A 22,509-nucleotide genomic window follows, 5' to 3' on the forward strand; every position below is an offset into this window, starting at 1 on the left:
TTCCTGCTTCTTCTTAATCACTTCTAGGTCCACTCCTAAAGAAACTGGATATAGTATATATTTATAATGTAATTAATGTACAATACGTAAAACATTAATATATGAATGATTTATCGATGCTACATAAAATCAACATTAATAATAATGAATTTATAAATCTAGAAAACAGAGAAACATTGGAAAATCATTTTTTTGTAACAAATTGCAAAGCCTACATATTTTTCTCATTATACTTAGACGTTTAATGAAAAAAAGATTGTTTTTTCCATAATTATGGGAAATTCTATAGCATTTAAAAAAATGTGGAAATTAGCCATCATTGTGAAAATGTTAACAATAAAGAAAAACAAAAACCTATCCAGACCAATTTGTTATATGTGACTGATGAAAAGAGATTACATCTCTGTGTTGTCTGTACACGGTATCTGTTGTATCTTTACTGCTTAGTGACTTACATATCAGCCTATTAATGAGTAGCCAAAACATAATTCATTTACTAATATAATTTGACACAAACAAAAGTAAAAAAGAGAAATACAGCAACATTTTTTTAGTTACCAGATACCTTCAGCATATGTTTCCAGTTTTACATTTTTAACGTCAGAAGAGGTTTTGGATATATAATTTATTTGTATCACTTAAAAAGATGCAAATTTATATTTAGGGTAAACAAAAATATCACATCTATTTGAATTGATCTAGTTGAGTTGAAAAATTGAATTAATGTAAGGAGGTACATTGTTACATCTTTAATGTAAAATAAATGTAAAGTTCAACTGAATTAATGCAACACCAGCCTTTATTTCATGTGATTTTCTTAATTGTGCAATACAGTCATTTTGTACAATATTTATATATACAAGGTCTTGTATTTTTAAGTAAGTACTGTTTCGCAATTCTGCCGCTGCAGCGCTATGGTTGGTGTCCCGCACTTGAGCACTGTCTGTCTTAATCTGTTAGCAAGCCATGGACGCAATTATGGCAAAAATGTATTGTTTTTACACCTGAAAATATAATTTAACAGTTAATGTATATTTTCAGATGCCCCCGTCAATTGAGAATCCCCCCCGACTGTGAAATACATGCTGTTATTTATTTTCTTGTTACTAAAGCCGTGAAAGCAATTGAAATTCATCAACAGAATTGTGAGGTGTACGGGCAAATATTATAAGTGTGCATTCAAATGGGTAAAAACTTTAAAAGATGGTCAAGAAATGTTCATGATGAGAAATTCAGTGGACAACCCTCAATAATCACCTAAGAATTAGCGGAGAAAGTTATTGATAAAGTAAAAATAAACAGACATTTCACAATTTCTTATTTATCAGAAGAGTTTCCTCAATTTTTAAGAAGTGTTCTGTATGACATTTTTATCGACAAACATGTCCTGTATAATTTCCATCCACATGTGCCAAAAGGAACTATTATCACAGCATTTAGCTGGGAACAATTTAATAATCCCCAATTTAGAACCTGTTTGTTACAATTTGATTTTTATTCAGAAAAAGCACATTGAAGTTCAGCACCACTCCCTTACGACAATAGGGTCAAAATGTTTGTGTTCAGTCGCTGTTCAATTAGGCAGTATCCTATGATGATATTTTAGAAAATGTTTGCAGATATGATAAGTGTTTTAATATTTATGGCAATTATGTAGAAAAGTAGATAAAAATGTGGGCTTTCATATCAAAATAAAATTTTTATGCAAAGTTTACTTAATTTGTTTATATATCAAAATGGTACTTATAAAACATGCCTCGTAATACGTTTGCCATTTTCATGTTTCAGCCCTACTGTTGGAGAGGATAATCTCAGTTTGCAGCTCAATATTTTGCCCTCTTTGAGAAACACATGTTTCTGCACTTTGAGCCCTATTTGTTGAAGGATGTGAGGTCTTGACTTCACAGGAACTGGAGATCACCCGTCCAGTAGCAAGGAATAAAGAGAATCACAGCTCAGGCCAAATTTGCAAAAAGTAAAAGGTCCTGATATTAGGGTTTTTACACTGACAAACAGATTGATTGTGTACACATTGGATTTCCAGCCATATGTCTACAATTCTAGTTTTGTAAATCTCGACACCAAGTTCAGACATTTAACTGTGCTCAGTAGCATGTGAGGTCATATGTCTGGGACAGTTATATGATATAACAATAAAGATGTAAAAAATCCAAGACAACCCTGAACCCCTTGTGGCGATCAAAAATTAACTAAAGGGTAAATTAGAATTTCACATAACACTTGCATGTGACAACTCAGATAAAGCCTTAAGAGCTTACAACAAGAATAGAATAGACTCAAGTTACTTATGTAACCTATAATGATAGTCAACAAACCACACACAGTTCTGAAGACATAAAGTTCATGACACTTTATAAAGCAAAATTATAGTACTGCAGGTTACTACAGCAGTACTATAAAGCACATGCATTATATTAGTTACACCACAATTAGAGATCCCTCACTGATAATAGTCACCCTTGTATTGTGACAAGAGTTACCATTTCTTCTGTTTCTTTTCTTATAAACAATAGATTTGAATGAATTGTCAACAGTAAAAAGTTTACAATAGTCAGTAAAAATTTATTAAAACAATAATTACGAACACTTAAGTGCACATTTCTAGCCATAAAAAACTGACTTAAACTAACAAAATAAACTGAGTATGTTTGAACATCGGTGGAAAAAGAAATGATTTAAAATCATAAAAATTTATAGGTAAAACAGCATATAAACGAACAATAAACACTCCTTAACCAGATTTATCACTATTAATCAGAATTCACATAATTCATTACTCTAAGTAAAATCTAGGCAAGAACTAAAATTATATACAATATTTATACACAGAATCACTTGAGTACTTATGTCAACTCAGGAGCGCAGTGAGCGCATCGAAAAACTTTGGCCGATCTTCTGTTTTCATCCGGATGACTGAAACACAACAAATAGATTATTAATATTAAGTAGCTGCTGTGAAGTTTGTGATTTATTTTTAATACAAAATTAATTCTACTGCACATAAATAAATATGGCTAAAACATTGTACACTGTGTAAGGGGGTAACAACGGATATGATTGAGAGGCAAGGCAAGTCAGACAGGCATTGACCGTATCCCCACTGGAGCCGTGGCGGGTGGTGTGGATGGGAGCGAGCAGCAGCAAGCTGGCAGTGATGGAACAACCGATTAAACAACCATATTTTAAATAAGTTTTTTATTAGTTGTATACTATAATTTATTGAAAACATTTTTAGGTTTCATTTTTACTTTCTGATAAAATTACCAAAGTAATACAAACCTGTGAAAGGAATCTGTAAATTAAAATGAACAGTAAATGTAACATAAACATGTAAATATTATTACAAGTTACTAAAAAAAACCCTATAATATTTTATATTTCATGTTTGTGGTAAATTTTGGTACAAGTAAAAACATTCTGAATTTTGAATAGCTGTAATATTTCATTGACATATTAGTACTTTTTAAAATTTACATTATTTGTAAATTTGTATACTTGTTAAGACCTTTCTATTTGTTTTCTACAAGTTATATATACTTTTAAAAGCTGATATAAAAAACAAAAAATAAAATGAAATACTCCATAAGTACGTTCTGATTTTTGATTAGTTATATAAAATATGATATAATTATTGGTAAAAAAGAAAAGAATATGATTTTATTGTTGAGTTATCCAGCATTCGCTAGTACATAAGCTATAAAACTATTAATGAAATGCTTTTTACAAAACAAAATGAATATTTAACAGAATAGTAATATGAATAAGATTATAAGAATAAAAAGTCAACGTAAATAGTGAAAAAGATAGCGACTCTTTTATTTATCAGTTAAAATACATTAATAATTTTACAGTCATATTATAATGGTTTGAGTATAACAAAACAAATTACACCACTGGATTTAGCAAATCTTTTTAAATCCTGTGGAATGTAAATCACATTGGTTATATTTAACTGTCCATTATAATAAAATATATTGACTGCAAACAAGTAATGACCACTTGTAAGGTTGTACACTAATTCTATCACACACAAATACTAACCTGATGAGTCAAAATAATCCATGTCTATCCGGGAGTTTGTCTTTTCCGCTGCCTGTTCAAAAGCCTTCCCAAAAAAACTGAAACACAATGAAATTTAGGATAAAAAATAGCAGTATTTTATATTTCTAATAAAAATACCAATACTATAATAGTTTTCCCACTTTCCATGATCTGCAGTTTCCAGCTGAAATTCATGAAAACAAACTTCAAGTCAATTACACTGCACAGGAGTGCTCTACACATGAACTGATTGACATAACTAAAAAACACAAGGAGAGACAGACAACTTCTGATTTAAAAAGACAATTTTGATTTTGTGTAAATATGCAACTAAATCTTGGAGGAACAAATGTCTCAACCTAGATCTTCCTGATCTCTCTGGTGGTGTAGACACAATGTCTGCCTGGTATGTAAAGGCCAACACTTGTCTCATATTTTAGTACTATTTATTTGTCTTGTGTGCAAGCTTGAACAATTTAATTCCAATTATTTCTGGCCCAATTAATTAAATTTGAATTGTTACTACATAGTTACAACAGAGCGATACAACTGAATGAGAGATCGTTGGCTCACTGTGTACCTGTGTCAGCTACAAGAGTCCAGAAAAAACTGTCCTTGTATTTTTGAGTAATAAAATTTAAAATAACTTTATTATGGATATATTAGGAATAGTATTTCATTCTAAAGATATGAACTATAATTCAAAAGTTTTCTTACAAATAATATTTTAAAACGTGATTGAGTCCTTCCATACTGATATGCTGATGGGTTAAAAGTCAATTGTCTATATTACAATTTCTTTGAGGAATGTATGCATCAAAATTCTTAAATGTAGATACAAAGTTAATTTGTCTTGGTTTCTCTTCTCCAGACCAACAATTCCTATAGGGAGTAGAATGGTCTGCTAGTCAGCTATCACGTCAGGGCTATCTTCAGCTTCTTCCCTTGTAGTCTTCATGAATTCTGTTACATGGTTGAATATCGTTCTGATCATGTAAGATGGTTTCTTTTCATACTGTGTGGTATGGTGTAGAGGTAGTTGGAAATTTTATGTATAGCAGGTATTATGTCTATGTATATCGTAACCTTGTGGTAGGAGTTCTTTGTTGGCAAACATGATTACTTTTTTTAGGTATAAGCCAACTATTGTTAGTATTTTCAGCTTAGAAAAAATCTCTCTAGGTTTTAGTTCTGATATTTTCTGATGGCTCTTTTTTGAAGCGGCAGCATTCGGCTGAGGTTTCCTGCCATTGCCCTTCCCCCCAAACTATGATTCCATACCTTAGGTTTGACTCAAATAGTGCATGGTAGGCTATTTTTGTTGTGGCTTCATCACTTATTGCTTGATAGGAAAAGTTATAATAATTAATATTTTTATTTTCTGGTAAATAAATCATTGATATCATCATAGAGATTTCTCAGGGAATTTGATTTGAATGAAATTGCAGGACCACTTAAACTGTTCAAAACTTTATGATGGTTATAAAAATGTGGAATGCAATTTCTAATGTGTAAGTCTGTGTAAAGGTTAACATAGTTTGCAAGACCTAACCTAACCCTGATACTTACTTGCGAGGTATAGCCTCAGCTACTGGAGGCACACCAAGGACAATACACTCCTCAGGTGTGGCAGTTAAGGGAGCAGAGACCACCAGCGGGAGTCCAGCAGCCCTCTTGCGGGACGAGGCTACATACGATCTCAGTGCAATATAGGCCAACATGCCCAGACACGTTGGTTCACTGTAATACCTCGCATCTAGGCTTCCCTGTGAACAGATTAATAGTGTAAATTGAAAATAATAACAATTTAGATGAAACCATATCCTTTACTGTATTTCCTCTTTCAAAAATATGATTCGGGTCATCAGGGGAAATTTTTGTTTTGGAGTACAATGAACCTTTTTTGTATATGCCACGATATACTTATCTCTGCATAAATATGATAACATTAGTTGTAAACCAAATGAACTGATTTTGACCAAATTTAGTAATACACTTCATGTAGATATGTTGTGCCCAATAGAGTGCAATATATTATGTTCTCTGTTTCTTTACACTTACAATTTCTCATTGATTCAGATTGTCACCTGTTTCAGATCAGTACGGTAAGTCAGAACATTAAAATAGCAAAAGCAATCGGCTGATTCTATTTCATGTTGGTTTACATTTGTTTTCACATATTACAACTATAGCCATTTTAGACATTACCACTATAATAGTTTACCTGCCCATTGGCTCATGTCAATTTTGGCTTAGTACAATACTCTAAGACGTCTTTTTAATATTATTGATATATTTTCTGTTTATCATTACAGAACTCTTTATGATTTTATGTTTCTTCAAAATACAATATTCTTATACATGAAATAATATCTCTCAAGTATTTATTATTTGTAGTTAGTAAAAAATTAAATTTTTGAAAGTTTTCATAAATAGATCATAACAACATCTTAACTGGTAATATATTACAGCCCTTATGGTTTGAATTAAGTTTACTACATTTAATATTTAGTTCTTCAATATTAAAATTTTTATAGCGTGATGCTGGAAATTATATAATTTTTTTATTATTTGATCATAATGTTGGTCTAACAACACGAAAAAATTACTTCTGTTTTAAACATTTTTTACAAAATGTATATTATTAGAGGTTTGTTAAATAGTTAAAGATTTTTTAATCAGCTATTACATTTTGAGTTTTAGGACTTTTTTGCTATAAGTAAAGTACAGTTTTAGTTTTCAACTTTATTTATATTAATTTATAACTTCATTTATATTGACATAAATCATTAAAAACCATGTGTACCACACTAGTTTAATTTCCTAGTTAAGTCTCAAAGCATTCTCAAATGTCTACAGGTATTTGTTTTTTAATTATGGTATTGCTATGGTTTTATAGTTAATGCTGCTATACACTTATATGTTCTGACCATGAACAATTTTTTTTATTAAATTTTAATATATTGAATATAAGAGAGACGTGAAAGTAAAAAGTAGGAACAGGATTACAGTTCAACTCACCTCTTGTATGACCATGTAGAGGAAGGGCCCAGCAGAAATGATCTGTTTCATATCCAAAGCATTGTGTGTCTGCCTGTAGATGACTGTCAAGAGCTTCTTTGCCCTTTCTATCCCCTCCTCTAGCAACGTCCGATGCTGCCTTGAGTCCAAAAATAAATAAAATAACTGGTTAAGTCATTCTCATAAAAGTACACTACAATATCTAAAAGTAGATTTTAATTACAACTAAAACAAGAATTGATTGAGTGAACGCATTTAGCTATGCTGTTGCCTGTACATGTGGTGCAACTCACATGCATGAAGCACAGTTGTGAAATAATTTCTTGGATGCTGATATTAATATGAATTCTTCTTATAAAAAAAATTTTTCCTGTTTTGGCTACAAGTAGCTTTGTCTTTCTTAGCATTTGAAAATGCAAGAAGCTAACTTTTCCAAACACAAAAATATTATAACTTACATGTTCTAAATAACCATGTGGAATTCTGTAGTTAAGTAATTAATACAATATTTTGTAATACACTAGAAATTTAAAATTGTTATAAAAATAGTTTTAATCATATTTGTACTAATTGACAAATATAAGTATATTACAGGTAGGCATAACAGATGTTGAAGGTGATAGGAGTCACATGTATGTGTGGTCAAACCACATGTACGGTTTAGAAACAAGGTATGACTACACCACACCATGTGTTGCGTAACAGGCTTCGCTGAGGTTTGCATGCAAACTTTCAAATCTACAGCTAATTTCATTTTCAAGATAGATAGTAAGACGTACAATCATAAAGAAAATTTTACATTCACCCTGGCAGGCAAATAAAAACTGTCAGTCTTCAATGACGCTCAGCCAAATTTCATGGTTGGACATGCACCATCATAGAACACATTCTTGTATAAATGAAGTTTCACACAAAATTTAAAGCTAATAGATGAAATCTTTCTCGAGATATCTTACCACATAATGCAAACCCATTTATGTTGACTAAATTAGGTTTCATAGGAGTGTTCAAATGATAAGGAGGACACTACAACGCAAGAGTGCGCTGAAATGAAATTTCGTCACCAAACTTTAACATTGAGTTTCCACTCCTTTTCTTTTTACTCTATGAATGAAAGTAACATTTTAAAATCTCCTATGCTTATATTCAGTTTGTTTACAAATGCTTTTTCTTATTGCCATCATGGTTATCCATAAGACCAATGTAAAAATATTCACTACAATTCAGCCAAATCCATGGAGTGACTTGCACCACCATCGAACTCAGTAATATCAATATTTAATAAAGAATTCATAAAGAAACTTCATGCAAAATTTCAAGTCTATTGGTCCATTTGTTCTCGAGATATCGTGTGGACAGATAAACTGGAATGAAATTTTTCTAGACTATGAGTGATAGGCATCACAAAAGATCAATGAAAAACAAAAATATATTTGTCAGCATACTATTTTTTAATAGTGTTTAGTATTAGAATTCTAAACAGTAGATATATTATTTTAAAAGAAACTTACCTTGACAAAGATGCGAGAGCATCTCGGAAACAATCATTGTACTTTATTTCCTTATCCTGAAAAAACACAAAACTGGTTATTTGTGCTCATACTAAATCAAGTGAAAAAACTACATCAATCAGTTAAGATTTTGCTTGCACCAAATTGGAACTAAATGAGATGAAATCAAGTTCATTCCGTTACACAAGAAGTCTCACACTATTAGAAAAATCTGTATTCCAAAGAAGATGGGTACAAAAATAATACTGCCTATGGGACAAAGCTCCACAGTTAGGCTACAAAAATATATCTTTTCTTACTGAAACTAAACTAAGTGTTGAAACTCTACAATATAAATTTTCTGGAGATGTTTTTCCAAAGTCATTAGAATCTGACCATGAATCATCTGTAGCTGCCTCAACATTTTAGACTTTATTAATTTAGTGGTGAGTGTAATATTATGATGTTTTAAGCCATATCACAACGGTCCTTACAATCCCGTCCATGCTTTAGGTGTGATGTGTGAAAAATACCACCTACTAAATGGATAAACTGTGCCTTAAACACACATACATTTTGAGCAGGAATATTTCGTAGCAATATATTTAGAGTTTCATAAAGGTTGTGCGCTTCACAATGTAGAGCTCGAGTTATATGGTGCCTATTTGCAATAATAATAATTCAGTAAACAAGAAAACAGCTGCCAAAGGTTCATTATGGCTCTTGGCCATAAAAGGATTAACACGTTCACGATGACGGCTTATTTATGGACTTTTTATTTGCCGTAGAATTTTTCAATAATAATGGCAAAAAACCGTAATTTTTTACATTAAACAACTAAATATAACAAGAAGTGTGTAGACTTCGCAATTTCACACAAAAAAATCATTTCAATATGTTTTTTCAATGTTTCTTTATGTACCCCACGGGTAAATTAAAAAATTAATTTACATTAAAAATTAAGCAATTGTTCACCTGACAGGGTACACAATAGTCTAAGGTATTTATTTCAGCACCGGGATCACATTTAACAAACTACCAAGACAGGCAAACAATGAAAACGCAATCAGGAAATGCATAGCAACGTGTATTCCATCAGGTGCTGACAAAAACCCGGTGTTTAACTGATGGTAGTCGTGAGAGATCGCATATACCCAATGGGGTACACATCGTCGTTAACGTGTTATTAGAAGCAACCTGAAACATTGCTTTTTATTTAATAAGAGAAAATTCAAACAATTATTGTAATACAGTTATGAACGTAACTAAATTTGGAATTTCATGAGTTTGATATGATAAAATGTTCAGTGAAAATTGAGTTTGAGATAGAAAGATTTCTCTTGATATAGTGGTTTTAAGCTAGGAGGGATATGTAATGAGAAAACAAAAGCTACGCCACATTGCAATTTTGACAAAATCGTCATATTACACTAAATACACAATTTATTCAAAGACAAATTTATCTTGAAAAAATTAGGTATCATTTTATATGTTACTACACTTATTACAAACAGTTGCATACAAATATTAATTTATTTAAATATTCATTTTAATATGATTTTTTCTCTCAAAGGTAATCACCACAAAATTTAAGATTTTGTATCCTCAGAACCTACATAAAAATCAGTTTGTGTAAACAATCTTTGAAACACAGCACTTGTGTACCGTTCAGCATAACAAAACGTGTTCATAGCAAAAAAGTTTTATTTTTATCCCAAGAATACTTTCACAAGGAAATCCCTCTGAACTGTAATAACACAACAGTCACGTCACTGTGTTACAAGCCACCCACAATAACATCACTGTTTTGTTTTTATATTTATCTTAAAGCTACGGGAATGTAAATAAGTTGCGATCTACTTATTGTTATTAGCGAACTACCCTGCTGCAGGTATCAGAAGTGTGTTGTGTAGAGCCAGCTAGCTCCCGCTAGGATGACGTTCTACCTTCAATGCTGTCAGTTCAGTTGTTTCATGACTACCAGTAACACGTTTCTTGATTTGCTTTATATTTTGAGACAAGGTTTACAATTTGGATCCTATTATTTACTACAATAGTTGTATTTTAAGTTTGTTTTGTATACGAAAGTTATTGAACAACATTTTCTCACAAAAAGCCACAATTTATGAACTCACAGAATATAATAATAAAAAAAGTTAATTAATGAATTTATTTTGTGGCCTGTTGAATGTTTTGAAACTTACCACTCACAGGGTTAAGAAATACCCTGTACAAAAATAGAAATTTTGTTTGAAGGACTATTTTTACTTTTCTACTGAATTGTGAATTCATCTCTTACTGAAGGGTTGAAGAGTGCCACTATGGCGTACACACAGTCTGTGGCCTGGTACTTGTGTCGACAGCCGTGATGGAGAGTGAACGACTGGAATACAACATTGTCCAGTTGATGGCTGTCGGCCATCTTGTTCATCATGTCGTGGAACTGTCGACGCAAAGAAAGGTCCATTGCCACAAACATCTGCTTGCTCTCCACGAGGGGTAGGCTATAACATATCATTGGCAACTTGTGTTGTGAATCTAAATATGTGATTTACCAAATTCAATGTAAAAAATATCCAGCACATTATATTGGCTCAACTATAAATACCTTCATGGACAAGAATGCCAGGACACAGATTCAATTATAAGCACCAAGATTAAAAAAAAAAAAAAACTGTCGTCACTCATGGTCTAAGTCACAATGACACTTTCGAAAACACATATTCTGCCAAACCTATTCGGTAAGTGCATCAAAATTCGAACCTAATTTACCTCAGAACAAGCACACCAATTGGTTCTAAAGAGCAAAATTCCACATCGACTCAACACCAAGTAACTTAGCAAAAAAACGTCTAAATTTGAAAACAACATATGAAAGAAATATTTAGTTCATTTTATCTGTATTTATTATTTATTCATTGTTTATTTACTTTTGTTTGTATTACGTTCTTGTATATTTTATACAATTTATGCACTTGAAGACGTTTTTTTACTGAAATATAGTGGCGATGTTTTAAAAATAATGTTATTTGTAGTAATTTATTACAAGTAATATATATATACAGGGTGTATATTATGTCTGGAAACACCCAAATATATCCTTTAATAATTTAAATATAAATTTGAAACCTCTTACAATCGTGATAGAGATTGGGCATCTACTTTTTGGAACAATGTTTTGTTATGTCACACCAACGGGGGACGTCCTGCCGAGGGTATCGTGAATATTCTTAATGGAAGCCTATACCTTGTGATACATAATTTTAAAGGTAATAGCTTACTGAATTGAATGCCACAAACCGCATCTCAAAGGAATTATTCTATCAGAAAATAGAGCATTTTTAGTATTGAAAATTTACTGATGTTCAACAATGTAATTTTAACATGGTTCTTGCCACAAAATGTGTTACACTAATTTTTTAGCATTTTTTTAAATGTTCAATTAAATAAAACAAAAATTTCATTTTAAGCTGGTTCTATTAGCACAAATTTGCCAGTTTTTATTACAGTACAATTATGGAAATACTTATGTTATTGATTTCTTATTACAAATAAAAAATAATGTATGCTGTTAGAAAAGTCTTACAACAAACGTTTTACCTGCATTTGGTGTCAAAGCAATTGTTCGAACTGTGTTCCTTCTACGGTTTGACAATGAGCCAATCTTGTGTAAAATGATTCGACAGAGTTGCCTAACATTTCTTCAGTTATCAAAGCAATCTCCTCTATAATCCTGTTTCTTAGGTCTTCCAAATTATGAGGCTTTCTTTTATAAACATTGGATTTTAAATGACCCCATAGGAAATAATCGATTGGTGACAAATCCGGAGATCTTGGAGGTCATTCGATTTCTCCTCTTCGGCCAATCCATTTATGAGGAAACCTTAAATCCAAATACTCTCTTACCTGTCTCCCATAATGGGGTGGAGCACCATCCTGCTGAAACCATACATTATCAAAGTATTCTCCTGATGCAATTTGAATAGCTGGGATTATTTCATTTTGGAGCATATTGTAGTAAAGTTCGGCATTTAAATTTCCATTGATGAAAAAGGGTCCAACAATTTTGTTACCTAAAATTCCACACCATACGTTCAGTTTTTGTGGTTGCTGTGAATGGGACTCAGTAATCCAATGTGGGTTTTCACTAGCCCAGTAACGGCAATTGTGCCTGTTAACATTGCCATTTAGGAAAAAAGTTGCCTCATCAGAAAATAGTATGTTGGTCAGAAAATCTCTATTGTCATCACATTTGCGCATCACAAGTTCACAAAACTCAACTCTTCTGTCGTAATCATCCTCACTTAACTGTTGGACTAAATGAACTTTAAATGGTTTGTATTTATTAATTTTCAAAATCTTACTCACAGACATAGGGTGCATATCATGTTGCTGTGCAGCTTTTCTGAGCGATGTATGTGGGTCTTCAATAAATGTTTGCAAAACATCTAGTGCATGTTCTTCATCTGTTGCAGATTGTATCCTACCCGACTTTGGCCGATTACGTACACTCCCTGTCATTTCAAAACGCTCAATAGTTTTTGATATTGTTGAAACACTTATGGGATTCCTTTCTGGGAAAGTGTCATTAAACAAATTACAAACTTCCCGATAAGATCTTTGACGATCGCCATATCCTCGCATCATCAAAAGAGTAATTCGTTCTCTTTCAGACAATTCCATTAAAATGCCAAATAAAAACTGAACTACTGTAATTAGATAACTTGTTGACAGCAATGCTTCAGAGACACTGATTAACTCGACAGGAATGATATGACCTTTGTCCATTTGTAATTCCCAAGCTTAGACCTGTCTAGTGAAAGCTCCATGCTCAACAAACTGAAACCTGTAGACCAGATGATTAATAACACAATAATGTTTCTCATAGGCTAGTGACCTTTGTCTCTTTAAACCTTCCTGCTGACTGGAAAACACCAAATACAGATTCATAAGTAATCAGAGAAAGTGACTCATAAGTTTTATTCATTGTAATAAAAACTGGTAAATTTGTACTAATGAAACCAGCTTAAAAATAAATTGTTTATTTTATTTTAATTGAACATTTAAAAAATGCTAAAAAATTAGTGTAACACATTTTGTGGCAAGAACCATGTTAAAATTACATTGTTGAACATCAGTAAATTTTCAATACTAAAAATGCTCTATTTTCTGATAGAATAATTCCTTTGAGATGCGGTTTGTGGCATTCAATTCAGTAAGCTATTACCTTTAAAATTATGTATCACAAGGTATAGGCTTCCATTAAGAATATTCACGATACCCTCGGCAGGACGTCCCCCGTTGGTGTGACATAACAAAACATTGTTCCAAAAAGTAGATGCCCAATCTCTATCACGATTGTAAGAGGTTTCAAATTTATATTTAAATTATTAAAGGATATATTTGGGTGTTTCCAGACATAATATACACCCTGTATATATATATATATATATATATATATATATATATATACATTAAATTGTATAAATGGCAATTGCCTTATTTAATTTCAATAAACATTGAATTGCAAAAAGTACTTGCTCCGCCGGGAGTCGAACCCGGATCTCTCACTTGCCATATGTATATATATATATACATATACACACATTATATACAAACTGATGTAATACCATAATCAATATATTTACGGTTAATGCAAATATTTATTAAACAGTATGATTTCACACTTACACGTTATAATGAAAGAAAGAGATATATTACTGTTTTATTACAACGTCAATAAGTGCAGCAACACCATGCAACATTTACAATTTTTTAATGGTGTTACTATGAAGATTCTACAAAAATATAATAATCCATATGGAATTTTTAAAGTTAATGAATTATGTCTGCAATTATTCATAGCCAAATAAAGAATGGTCAACTATGTTACATATATAAAAATAAAAGTTCAGAATCCTGTCTTTTCATTGGTATATGCTACGTTTGGATTCAATGCAGTTTTAAACGTCATTATGAGCTAAAGTAAAATAGTACAGGATTCTGTGAAATCCAACGACTGTCACCTCACAAATAAGAAAAAACTTCAGAAATCTGATGAATGCCACTTATAGGGTTAAGTATTATACCATTGATAGGAAACCTTTACATTTTCAAACAAATGAATTGTTAGTTTGAGTCAAAGCAGCACTAAAAAATTCAACAAGGCCTAAGGTTTAAAATATTTAAATACACATCAGAGATGTTGACATAAGCCTTTAGGAAGGGTGAACTAAAAGAGAATGTAACACCTCTCCATATCATTCAGTTCCCACTTGAACAAAACAGATGATCCTTTCTGGGCATAAAAACCAAACTGCTATTGCAGTAAGTGTGAAACTTACACTAGAACTCACCCCATCTCTGCCAACAGCTGTTGTAGCCTCTTCTCTCCACGAACTGTCCATAGCTTGAGTCTGACAGCCGTGAACATGGAGTGTCTCAGACTCTGTTCTACAGTCCAATGTCGGTAGAGGGCTAGTGCTAGACTACAGCAGGGTTAAGGAATAACTGAGATCACATATTCAGAATGCTTCAAATATAAGTACAATGGATCTTGGATAATTTGTACCTCAGGAGACTGAAAATAATTTGAATGATCCAAAATCTCAAATTACGCAATTGTCTTAACACACTACGGTAGACACATGCAGTTTGGACAGGACCGGACGCCGAGTCATGCACTGGTTAGTCTGTCTCCCTTTATATATTAAACTGTTCAATTACTTGACTTAATTCTTGCTGCTTTCCAGACACCAGCCTACTCTGCACCGCAAATGTACGGAGTGTTTAAGTGTGTGTGTGCACTTAGGGCTGTGGCGTACTTTGGTAACTGTTTCCACATTACAACATTACTAATATATATATATATATATATATATATATATATATATATATATATATATTAATAATACATTATATATTTCAAATTATATTAAAAAGATGTGTTTATGATTTTTAAGATTTAATTTTATCAAAATAAAAAAATTAAACCTTAATTAATCTTAACATTAAAACAGTGTATTATTGAAAGATGTTTTACTTTTAACCCATTGCGGATCACTGACGAGCTGGGCTCGTCACGCAGCGGCCGGGCCTAAGGTGACGAGCTCAGGTCGCATAAGCGGTTTTCCTTTTAAATTTCCCTCCGAATAGTTCTGTTAATGTCTGATAGATCGGGCGATCGTCTTCACTTGTCTACTAAGAGTGTTTAACAACGGTCTACGTTTAGAATTTTCAAAAGTTTTATAAATATCCTACAGATTGCAGTTGTATGTCGAAGTTGAAAAATCATTCATATGAGTTTACTCTCTGCTTTTTAGCGCTTCTGATTGGGTGTTTTCCTCAGTTGTTATTATAATACTTTTGAGGTTAATGACACAACTAAACGACGCAGACGTACATGTTGGTGGGTTTAGTCTAGACAATGGCCGGGATGTTGCAATCGATTCGCCCGAGCCGCTTTATTTAGACTATGATTCAGACATCATTCCTGCCACGCCGTAACCTTGCTCGCGTGTTATCGTTCCTACATCACGGATAACCCAGCATGCCCATGTTCCATCTGAACGAATACCTTTGCAGCTGAATTTTCTAGTATACAATAGTGAGAGATACGATGTGGTGCACCATTGCTGTTCGTGTGGCTGCTTGACCGTGAATTAATTCGCGCCCGCTGGTGCCCGCGCGCCAAAACAATACAATCCGCAATGGGTTAACTCACAAACAACTCAAGATACGATTTTTTTGTGTAATAACATTTTAAAAAGTAAATACTTTTAGCTATGAAATTGCGTTTTTTGTTCTCTTAGTACAAGAAGCTTAGATATTACACCTAGTCCTATAAGAACCTTTACGCTACTTCCGAAGTGACAGGATATTCCGGATGAGTAGGGTGATGGGTGGGGCGGGGGTATGGACTCTTTCCTATCAAGATCCATGAGGAATAATTATAATTTAGGACAATTATCTCAAGTCATGTTCCCTCAGAAGAAGGGCAAGTCAGCTCAGAACTAGCCTCTCCAGTCAAAGGAGGTAGGAGGTGGCACACCCTAAACCCAAGCTATAAAGAATCTAACTCTTAGAGAACGAACCCTACCAACTTCAACAATCATCTCCCGCAGTTGGTTAGACCTATTGGGCTTGCACCCCAGAATCAACATTTGTGGTTAGTGATGTGCCCTTCCTTGACATCCATAAGGTTGCCCATATTTAAGTGACACATTGGCTTTTGTTGTGCCCAGTGTGGGTTCAACTGGAAAGTATAAACAAGGCATAGGTGAACCCTCCTGGTTCATGAAATTGCTTAACACGTTCACGACAATGTGTACCCCATCAGGTCGGGTACAGTCTGGACTTTTGTAAACCGTGTCATGTTCCCGATGTAGTACACGTTAATATGCATTTCCCTATTGCGTTTTTATTGTTTGCCTGTCTTAGTGGTTTGTTAAATTTGATCCCGTACTTAAATAAACAACCTCAGACTATCGAGTACCCCAATTGTTTAAATTTTTTAAGTACCTCCCCTTGGGGTACACAGAGAACATTGAAAAAAACATATCTAAATAATAATTTTTGTGCAAAATTAAGCAAACATAAGATGTATAACATAAAAAAAGGTTACGGTTTTGCCATAATTATAAAAAAATATGACAACATATAACAAAATCAAAAAATTAGCTGTCGTCAATGTGTTAAGTTTCAATGATTTGTCTTTTATGATTCTTGTGATATGGGTAGCAGAGTAGATTGCACATGCATGCAAATTTTGTTATGACTTTGGTATGTTCATTGCCATATGTTGAATTGCTTAATGCTTTAGATGCTTAAGGGGAGCAGGTCGATAAAAATTAAAAAAAATTAGAAAAATTTTTTATTGCATTTTTTAATAGTTTAAAGTGTGTATTTTAAAAATATGTAAGTATTAATGCTCAAATAAATTTATGAATTACCAAAAAAAATTCACAAACAAAAGATGTTCACTAGTTTTTTGCAGCAGTTCGTAAGATGTTGGCTGACACAATCATATATATCATGTGTGTTAGTTATAAGTATGTTATGGCTTTGCTCTGTTGGTCAACCTGGTACTGACAACTGGGAATACAGATGACAGAAAGAATATTGCTTTATTTGTTTTGATATGCTTAGGAGGTTATGTTATATGTGTTTGTGTCGGATAATTGTGTTTTACTAAAAGTGTTGCACTTTATTCATAGTTAGTGGTAGATTAGGAGTGTGTATTGTTTCTTGAAGTGTTTTACAACTTCTTATAACCATGCCAAGAGCAAAGGTTAGTTACAAAACTAAATCTAAACGTGAGTTTAGAGGAAACAAGTACCGTAAGTTGGACTCTAAATCTAGGCCTACCCAAACAGATTCTGCTAGCCCTAGCCCTAGGCCTACTACTAATGCAAACATTAGCTCTGCTTCTAAAAAACTGTCCTTTGATAAATATGACAATTATGAAGGAACTGGAATGGGTAGCCTAGTGTTATTTTGGATCTTAGTTTATTTAGTGAGCAATTAAAAAAATTTGTAAAATGTAAATTCTGCGATAGCGAAGACTGCATAGAACTTTGTACTACGGATAAGAAAAGATTTGGATTGGCTGTGAATATTGAACTGAAATGTTGTGTTTGTTTGGAATCGACTAATTTTTACAACTCTAAAAAAAATGAGAATGGAAAATATGAGGTAAACTTGAAATTTATTTACGGCATTAGAACGATCGGAAAAGGTATCAGTGCAGTTAACATTCTGTGTTCATTATTAGACTTACGTTTACCACCTCAAAAAATAGGACCTTGTAGTAACATAATATATCAGGCTGTTGAAAATTGTGCTAGTGAAAGTATGAAGCAGGCAATTGAGGAAGCTGTGTCTGTAAATGAGTGTGAAGAAACGTCAAAAAGAGATTTGACGGTTTGTTTAGATGGGTCTTGGCAAAGGAGGGGACACAAGTCACTGAATGGGGTTGTCAGCGTAACATCATTAGATACTGGCAAGGTGTTGGATGTTTCCATAATGTCCAAATACTGTCAAATCTGCACTGTACATGAAAATAAAAAAAAAATAGTACCTGATCATATATGTTCCAAAACTACGAAGGGTCAAGTGGCGGCATGGAAGTTGCGGGTGCCCTAGATGTTTTCCGAAAGTCCAGAGATCGAAATGTACGGTATGTACGATACTTAGGAGATGGTGACAGCAATGGTTTTAAAAAGGTGGTTGACGATAAGCCATATGGAGATGAAGTAGAAGTAAGAAAACTGGAATGCGTCAATCATGTCAAGAAGAGAATGGGGAGCAGACTAAGGGAATTGAAGAAACGGTTGGGAAAAACAAAACTAAAAGATAATAGAGCAATAGGGGGCAAGAATAGGCTAACAAATAATGACATAGACAAGCTGCAAGAATATTATGGCCTAGCTATAAAAAGAGGTGGATCAGATCTTCAACAAATGGTTAAAAATGTGTGGGCAACTTATTTCCACAAAATATCGAATGATGACACTCCGCAACATGGCCTATGTCCAAAGGGGCCGGAGTCGTGGTGCGGTTATAATAAAGCCGAAGCCCTACATCAGACTTTCAGCCATAAGTCACACAATTTGCCATATGAAGTGATGGTACAGATCAAACAAATTTATAGAGATTTAGCCAATCCGGATCTTCTAAAAAAATGCCTTGACCAAAAGACTCAAAACCAGAACGAAAGTTTCAACAATGCCGTCTGGTCTAAGGTGCCTAAAAATGTTTTTGTAAGGCTAAGCACTCTAAAACTTGGCATATATGATGCAGTTTTAACTTTTAATAATGGATTCACCAGCAAATTGGATGTGTATAACAAGCTAGGAATCAAACTGAGCGAGAAGTCTGTTGCCGCATTGCGAAATTTTGATACAATACGATTGAAAAAGGCAGAAAAATCTGCTTTAGACATGACCAAGGAGGCTAGAGTTGCTAGGAGGAAAAGAAAACTTGCATTAGAAGAGGAAAATGAAGACCCAGATGACCCTGAGTACGGAGCTGGGATGTTTTAGCAGCAAAAGGTTAGTTTAGCAGTCATTTTTGCCTTTACCGGACATTTCCCGGAAACTTGGTTTTTTTCATATAAAGGTACATGTATCTCAAAAACTATAAATGCTAGAGAATTGAAATTTGGTATGCATATAGAACAGTGCAATTCCAAATGGTGTTGCATCTTTTATCATTCTATCTAAAAAAAGAAATGAGAAAAAAAAATTTTTTGGTATAAAAAAATAATTTTTTTACACACAATATTTAAAAATTCCTAAAAAAATTTTTTTTAAAGATTATTTTACTAAAGTTGCAAGAGATGTTTATAAAGGAGTACTCTTTGCCTACAAAAAATTTGAAGGTTGTAACTTACTTAGTTTTGACAATACATGTAGCTAAAGTTTGTAAATTTAACATGCGCGGGATAGGAACGACCCGCTCCCCTTAAATTTATGTTTTTATGCATTCTACACACCCTGATTACAATATATCAAAATTAGTTACAAGTTTATTATAAACATCTTGACACCAAAAATAATTAAGAATAAAAGTTGAATTAAAAGTTTGTTCTATTGTTATCTACAAATATCTCCATTTTTATTTTGTGATTGTTTTGTTATAATAATCTGAAAAATGCATTTGAAATGAATTCAAATGAATATTTTAGTGTGGTCTCCAAATAATTAAAAACAATCAGGTTGCTTATGAAACATCTCTATAGTGGGCTGCTACGGTCAAAAGGATACTCCTTCTCACTACTGATGCGAGTGGCCGTGGTGTACTGTGCAGTGGCATGCGCTGTGCTGGCCGAGTGTAGACTGGCGTTGTCATCGTCCGCTACGCTGGGGCACAGTCGTCCAATGTGTAGTGTAATGTTCTCTATCTCCTCTTGGTACCGTTCTGTGGTCGTCTGGCCCAGCACTAGTTGTGCCGTCACCCCCACAATTCCCCACCTGCACATTTATTTTCGTCAACAAAAATACTTACTTATTTAGTTAAAAATTTAGTTTTACATGGAACAGCCTAGAAGTTAGATGAAGATAATTGTTTTTATGACTACAACCAAGTTATTAATGAAAACATTATACAGTTTGGTACTAGTATTTTTCAAGCATATAAGTAATATTATACATATACATATGATAGAAGGAGCACTAGCTGTAAACTTGTGAGCTGTACTGAGGCTTTGTGTTGTAGGTTTGTTTCTCAACAGACTGAGTCATATCTACGTAATAACAAACTAAATTCTAATATGTGAAACACAATGTTGATTAATTATATCACACAATGCAAATTACTTACGTACAAACTAAGGTTATTCCCTTAAAAGTCTTTGGATTTTTTTCAATTTCTTATTAGATATTTTTTGTTTAAAAATATGCCCATGTTCAATTTTTACCTATTTTGTTGACTCGATGATTAATATTTCACACTGATAATGTTACCAGTACTAATGAAACGTGTAAGGAGAAAGTATTGAATAAAATGAAATGATAAAAGAAGTAATTAACTCATGAATAAACTTACCACAAGACATCGATATTGTCTTTGGACAACCTCCACGCCAACTCATACAATACAATGGCACTCTGAAAATAGAAGAAAATCTGGTCATAAAATAGCAAAAAGTAATACAAATAAGAGAAATGTATTCTATGTTGAAAAACTAATATATTAAGTTGGTATATTATATAAATTAAATACTTTAGTTATTTATAAATATAAATATTTGAGAAAACAATGTTATAAAATAACTATCTACCTTTGATTTTTTTTAAATAAATAGCACAGGTATGATGTTTGGTATAAATCAAAATATTATCATATAAAATTGAAAAAAAGCATGTTGAATTTAAAACTAAAGTGTGTTCCTTGGAATAATCACAATTAAAACACATAAGGTTCATTACGGGTTCAAATATTAGTACTACCCAAAACAAAGTATATTACAATTTTTGATATTAGAAAACAGAAATACATCACTTGAACAATGAGATAACCTTTCTTATAATAAGTCGTAAAGTATCCGATAACTGCACAAGCTCACAAAAGAAAATAACATTTTCAAAGTTATTCTTATATTGAGGAGCAAGTTATATAAAACTGCTCCTTAACACCCTAGCATGGTTTTAGTGGTTTTGTAACTGCACCTAGCCTTCATAAAAGGCCTCCGCACCTATAGAATTGATTATTTAGGCCCCAATACTCTTCCAAATTCAGTGAAATGAAGTAAATCGCCTCAATCAAATAAGAAGAAATATTTTCTCCACAAAAAAGTGAAGTATGTATAAATCAATGAACCCACAGAAGCATTACTTTATTAACCAGTTAAGAGACTATTGTTCAAGCTCAGATCAAATTGAATACCTATAATAGTAATAATAATAATAATTTCAAATTCTATAAAGTTGTATTATACAATGATAATAAAATTATATTGCATTGTAATTATACCATACCAATATCAAAACTACAAAAAGGGTAACTCAACTGTAGAAAAATCAATGAACAAACACATCAATAGTCTAGTATTAAAAAGTAGAACATTGTACAGTTTCTATTTAAGTTTGGTACAAATACATTACCTTTTCTACCTGTTTGAGTTTGGGTTATTCTTTAATTGCGATAAATTAGCGCCTTTCTCATGTATGTGTTGAATAAAGAGGTCACCATTCATGACAATGATCTCAGATGCAACACAAGTATTAAAAAATAAAAAAAAATTGAATATAGAATAAGAATAAACTACTGTGATTATCATTATTAATTACCATTACAGAATTCAACTAGGATGCCAAATGTGTCATACCGAAACACCTCCTGGCAAGAACCTAATTAAGTGGCATTTTTTTGTATTGGGCTGACGATTGGCATTATGCCTGAAACTAAGATATCTTACAAGAATAAATTCAGGATC

General features: G+C 32.7%; 1 protein-coding gene across 1 annotated transcript in view; it reads right to left on the bottom strand.

Annotated features, from left to right (window-relative positions):
- Positions 1 to 2,562: 2,562 nt before the first annotated feature.
- The window catches only part of LOC124353887 (cell division control protein 45 homolog), a 28,315-nt gene continuing 8,368 nt past the window's right edge, over positions 2,563 to 22,509 (bottom strand). The window contains exons 6-14 of the mRNA XM_046803932.1: positions 21,120 to 21,181; positions 20,339 to 20,545; positions 14,930 to 15,061; positions 10,873 to 11,077; positions 8,595 to 8,650; positions 7,084 to 7,222; positions 5,632 to 5,828; positions 4,063 to 4,139; positions 2,563 to 2,934 (exon numbers count right to left, since the gene is read on the bottom strand). Of these exons, the coding sequence (XP_046659888.1) occupies positions 2,870 to 2,934; positions 4,063 to 4,139; positions 5,632 to 5,828; positions 7,084 to 7,222; positions 8,595 to 8,650; positions 10,873 to 11,077; positions 14,930 to 15,061; positions 20,339 to 20,545; positions 21,120 to 21,181 (1,140 nt within the window). The 3' untranslated portion in view covers positions 2,563 to 2,869. The remainder of the gene's footprint in view (positions 2,935 to 4,062; positions 4,140 to 5,631; positions 5,829 to 7,083; positions 7,223 to 8,594; positions 8,651 to 10,872; positions 11,078 to 14,929; positions 15,062 to 20,338; positions 20,546 to 21,119; positions 21,182 to 22,509) is intronic.

This window comes from Homalodisca vitripennis, chromosome 2 (genome assembly GCF_021130785.1).
Source record: "Homalodisca vitripennis isolate AUS2020 chromosome 2, UT_GWSS_2.1, whole genome shotgun sequence".
NCBI classification, from domain to species: Eukaryota; Metazoa; Arthropoda; class Insecta; order Hemiptera; family Cicadellidae; genus Homalodisca; species Homalodisca vitripennis.